This window comes from Sinocyclocheilus anshuiensis, unplaced genomic scaffold (genome assembly GCF_001515605.1).
Source record: "Sinocyclocheilus anshuiensis isolate Anshui unplaced genomic scaffold, SAMN03320099.WGS_v1.1 scaffold1993, whole genome shotgun sequence".
Lineage (NCBI taxonomy): Eukaryota > Metazoa > Chordata > Actinopteri > Cypriniformes > Cyprinidae > Sinocyclocheilus > Sinocyclocheilus anshuiensis.
In genome coordinates this window covers 166,360-171,584 of record NW_015540847.1, presented here as the reverse complement: position 1 = coordinate 171,584, position 5,225 = coordinate 166,360, and the positions used below count along the sequence as shown (strand labels likewise).

The 5,225-nt window shown below is 44.0% G+C and overlaps 1 protein-coding gene across 1 annotated transcript in view; it reads left to right on the top strand.

The window, feature by feature from the left end:
• The window catches only part of LOC107687615 (uncharacterized), a 16,198-nt gene extending 11,337 nt beyond the window's left edge, over window positions 1-4,861 (top strand). The window contains exons 2-3 of the mRNA XM_016485010.1: window positions 1,868-2,498; window positions 3,156-4,861. Of these exons, the coding sequence (XP_016340496.1) occupies window positions 1,868-2,498; window positions 3,156-3,175 (651 nt within the window). The 3' untranslated portion in view covers window positions 3,176-4,861. The remainder of the gene's footprint in view (window positions 1-1,867; window positions 2,499-3,155) is intronic.
• The last annotated feature ends 364 nt before the right edge of the window (window positions 4,862-5,225 follow it).

The window sequence follows — 5,225 nt, the reverse complement described above, 5'->3', positions numbered from 1 at the left end:
CACACACACACACACACACACACACACACACACACACACACACAGAGAGAGAGACACACACACAAACACACACACACACAGCTCTCCCAGAACATGACAGAACTACTCTCCTTATAACAGTGTGTAGACACGATATAAGAGATTCATTCATTGATTATAATGGAAATGTGAGATCATGATCAACCGAACTGACAGCTTTTAGGTGATTATAAAGGAAGCACTCTTCGCACACATTCTAGGCTATATATAACCCACGTATCATTTGTATAATTGTCTTTGGATTGTTTGACTACTTAAAAGAAAATATAGGAAAATATAACTTAATTTGTGTTTCCTGCTAGCTAAATTACACATACATAAACAAAAATCTGGCTTTAAATCTCTCTTTTATCTAAAATTCTGTTAATCCTAACTCTATGTTCAAAATCTCTATATTCAACAACATGGTTAGTTAAACCATGGTAACCACAAATTAACCATGGTTTTGCTACACTAACCATAGTTTAACCGTGGTATTTGTAGTAAAACTATGGTTGTACGAAAAAATAAAGAAAAGAAAAAAAAACATGGTTACTACACTTTTACCATAGCAAAACCATGGTTGATTTTCTTAAAGGGATAGTTCAACCAAAAATGAAAATTAGCCCATGATTTCCTTCCTCACCTTCAAGCTATCCTAGGTGTACATGACTTTCTTCTTTCAGACGAATCCAATCAGAGTTATATTAAAAGTTGTCCTGGCTCTTCCAAGCTTTGGGGGGTTAATAAAGGCCTTCTGAAGCGAATCGATGCATTTGTGTAAGAAAAATATCCATATTTAAAACTATATAAACCGTAATCTCTAGCTTCCGCTAACTGTCGTACGTGCATTCATTCCAGTTCCGTTTTCAGTTTGTTCCATTCCAGCGGATGATGTAGGACGCAGGCGTAGTGCATGCCCCAGTGAGAAGTGACGAATGCGGAAGCTAGGGCTGTGCAAAAAATCGAATGCGATTTTCATGCTCATCTCGTCAGTAAAGCCGCTTCTGTGATTAGTAGTAAATCTCCAGCACGTGCTTTCAGACGGAGCGGCATTTACTACACAGAGACGTAGTTCACTGACAAGCTACACAAAATCGCGTTCATAATCGGCAAGGAATCGCCTGCTATTTTGAATGCGATTTTGTGTAGCTTGTCAGTGCGGAAGCGCAGAGGAGAGAAGAAAACAAAACACTGGTCACAGATTAGAAGTACTAAACGAGGATTTATTAAGAAATATGTGGGAGGATTTCGATATAAGCCAAGAGGAGACCGGTTTTCCTTTGCTAAAGTAAGGAAACTTTGCTTCATTTGCTCCTGTAAACAAACGTTGGTTTTCACGAGACGAGCATATTCTCACCGGACCTTACACTAATTTTACAATCCCTGTCTGTGTTTCTGGTCTCTGGGTTCAAGGACTTTTAATATGTAGTTCTGTGTGCCTATTGTTGTGTTGTTCCCCTCATGTTCCCTGCTGCTCTGCTCCTTGTTTGTAACCATGGACACTAATTCTACCACACCCTTTCCCTTGTTAGTTTCCATAATTACTCATTAGTTCATTGGTTCCACTCAGTGTCGTTGTTTGGATGTATACCTTGTTTGACTTTGTCCTACATTCATTTCTGTTTTCGTTTGGGAGCGTCTGGAAGCAGCTCCTTAAGGAGTGCCCATGAGCTCCACCAGAGGGCACTCCACCCCTGACTCTTGTCACAGTCTCACAAACTACATTTCCCATAATCCTTTGCCGGACTCATCATCACTGATTGCCTTCACCTGTGTCTATTTACCTTATCAATCTCACACTATGAAGGTTGCACTCATCCACACACACATCGCTGAGTATTGCTAGCCTGTAGCGTTTCCAAGTTCCCTCTCGAAGCGGCGACGACCGCTCCAGCTACTCCCGAGGTGGCAACTTGTGCTGCAGAACCTCCAGAGGCATCGGCGTCTGCCTTTGAATTCTCTGCCGGTCCAGCCGCGGCCAAAGAGGCCACCTGTGAACCCTCTGATTTGTCTTGTCACGCCCAAGGAAGCCGTCTCTGAACTCTCAACCTGTCCTGTCACGGCCAAGGAGGCTGTCTTCGAGTTCTTCGCCTATCCAGTCACGGCCAAAGAGGCCGACTGTGAACTCTCTGACTGTCCTGTTTCGGCCACAGAGGTCATTGATAACCTCTCTGTGCTCTGTATTCCAGTTCAGCCTGATCCACCATGGTGGTTCCCTGCTCCATCAGCTCCACCCTGGTGGTCATCTGCTCCACCGTGGCGATCTTTGGTCCCGTCTGTTCAGCTGTGGTGGTCATCTACTCCACTGTGGGGGTCTTCGATCCCATCTTCTCTGCTGTGGTGGTCTTCTGCTCCGCCCTGGTTGTCCTCTGCTCTGCCGGCTCTGTCCCGGCTTCCTGCTCTGCTGGCTCCACCTTGGTTTCCTGCTCCGCCCTGGTACCCTGCTCTGCCGGCTCTGCTTCAGTCTCCAGGCCCATGTAAAAACATGTTTTTAATCACAATCTAGTTTTTTTTTTTAATCGAAAGCTCTAAAATAATGTGTGTTTGACAGAAAGTGTGAATATGTCTGAAAAAAGAAAAGTTCCTTTCATTGTCAGTTTGTATAGTGGATTTAAAGTGGTGTGATTGTATAAGACCCAGCAAAACCAAAGAGAATGATTAGTTAGCTTGTAAGAAACAATTTAATGAAGTTAGAACAGAGATTTCTTTACAGTAAACTATGCTTAGATTCAGGCCCAGGAAGATGGATAGGGGACTCCAGCCACAATCACTGTTTGAGAGTGCAGCCAGTGAAGTTGCACAGGGGAAGTCAGTGAGGGCAGCAGCAAAGCCATGTGACTTTATATCACTTTATTAGGAAGGCGAGGGTGACAGTGAGTGAGGGCACACCTAGGACAGGATCCCGGCCAGCCAGTAAAGTGTTCACGGCAGAGCAGGAGACCATACTGTCCTCCATACTGAGTTCCTCCTCAGGGCTGCTGACTTATATTATGGTTTAAGTCCCAAAGAGGTAAGATAATAGATTGCTAAATTTGTTATGTTTCATGATTATGAACAGTTTATTTTTAGTTTATGTTGACATACTGTAGCCTATATGTTTACATTTTTTAATTTACACAAATGCTTTAATGCAGGTTCGCAAATTTGCCTATGAACTGGCAAAGGCTCACAACTGCCAGCAGCCCAAGTCATGGGATGAGCATGGAGTGGCTGGGGCTGACTGGTTAGATGGTTTCCTGAACAGGCACCCAAGCCTTTCCCTGAGACAGCCACAAGATTAGCTAGGAGAACAAGCTTTAATAAAACCAACAATCTGGCAGAGGTATTTCAAAAACACCATTTCACTGCCAAGCATATCTGGAACACGGATGAGACAGGGGTCACCACTGTCCAGAAACCGGAGAAGGCAAGTGTGGAACACTTGTCACTGTGGCATGTGCAGTGAATGCACTGGGGAATGCAATCCCTCCACACTTTGTGTTTCACAGGGTAAACCTCAACCCTCATTTCATCAGGGATGTTGTACAGGAACAGCCAACAAATCAGGATGGATACAGGATGAAGATTTTCTAGAGTTCTTATGCCACTTTCAAACCCATACAAGAGCCTCTCCAACACAGAAGGGCTTGCTGATCCTCGGCAATCATCACTCCCACATGTCTTTGCGAGGAATTGACTTTTGTCGTGAATCTGGCATTATTCTCCTCTCCTACCCCCCGCACTATTCCCACAAGTTGCAGCCACTGGACCGCAGTGTGTTTGGCCCTTTCAAGATGGTTTACAGCTTCTCTGATAGCTGGATGAGACATCATCCTGGAACAACCATGTCCATTTACGACATACCAGCAATTGTAAGGGATTCTTTCCCAATGGCTGCCACACCATCAGATATCCAGGCTGGCTTCAGGTGCACAGGCATTTGGCCCTTCAACAGGGAAATTTTCAGTGATGCTTATTTTGCACCATCCTGCGTCACTGATCGTCCACACAATCCTGAGACATCAGTCACTGGTCCAGCTTCCACTGTGTCTGTGGCTGGGCAGTTCTCTACCTCCACCGTGCCTGCCAATGCATCCATCTCTGGGACACCCTACATCGCCTTAAACGTACCTACAACTGGGCCTTTCTCCACCACTTACACTGTGCCTGTCACTGGGCCAAGTTCCATTGCCTTCATCAGGCCTGCTGCTGGAACATCTTCCTTGATCAATGAGGACTTTTCACCTATCTTGGTGAGGCCATTCCCAAAAGCAGGGCCCCGAAAGACAACTAAGACCAGAAAAAGGAGACCGACTGAAATTCTTACAGACACACCTGCCAGGAATTCCCTTGAGGAAGAGCAGGAGATGGCATCTTTGTCCAAAGTAAAACGAAAGATCTTTGCAAAAAAGGAGAAAATGGTAAAGAAAGGAAAGAAGTACACAAAAGAATATAAGGATGAGACTGTGGAAGAAGAATTTAATTCACCAGAGGAGCAGAACAAAACATCTTCCTCTAATGTAAAGCAAAGGATCTCTGCAGAAAAGGAAAAAATAGGAAAAGAAAGAAGTCTACAAAAGAAAATGTTGAGGAAAGCGAGGAAGAGAAAGAATTCTGCATTGTCTGCCTTGAGAGCTATTCAAAATCAAAGGAGGTCTGGCTGTCTTGTGTGTCTTGCCATTCTGTGAGTCAGGCTAGAGTTTAACAGTTTCATTATGCCGTTGTTTATGGAAATTATTAATTGTTACACATTATGAAGGTAAATACGTTATGCGCAGGCTTTTTTTTTTGTGCACGTGCAGCAATGCAGCAGCACATTAGTTTAGACCGGAGATTAACTACCTGCACAATAAACTGTTTAAAGGGGTCCTATTATGCTTTTTCACTTTTTCAACTTTAGTTAGTCTGTAATGTTACTGTTTGAGCATAAAAAACATCTGCAAAGTTACAAAGCTCAAAGTCCACTTCAAAAGGAGATATTTTATTTAACAGAAATCACTTTTCAAAAACTACAACGAACGACTCGTTTGTACTACAACGCGTATTTTCCGGGATTTGTGAGCAGCTAACCGATCACAGCACACATTGGCCCAGCTAACCAATCACAGCACACATTGGCCCAGCTAACCAATCACAGCGCACACTGGCCCAGCTAACCGATCACAACACACACTAGCCCAGCTAACCGATCACAGCACACATTGGCCCAGCTAACCAATCACAGC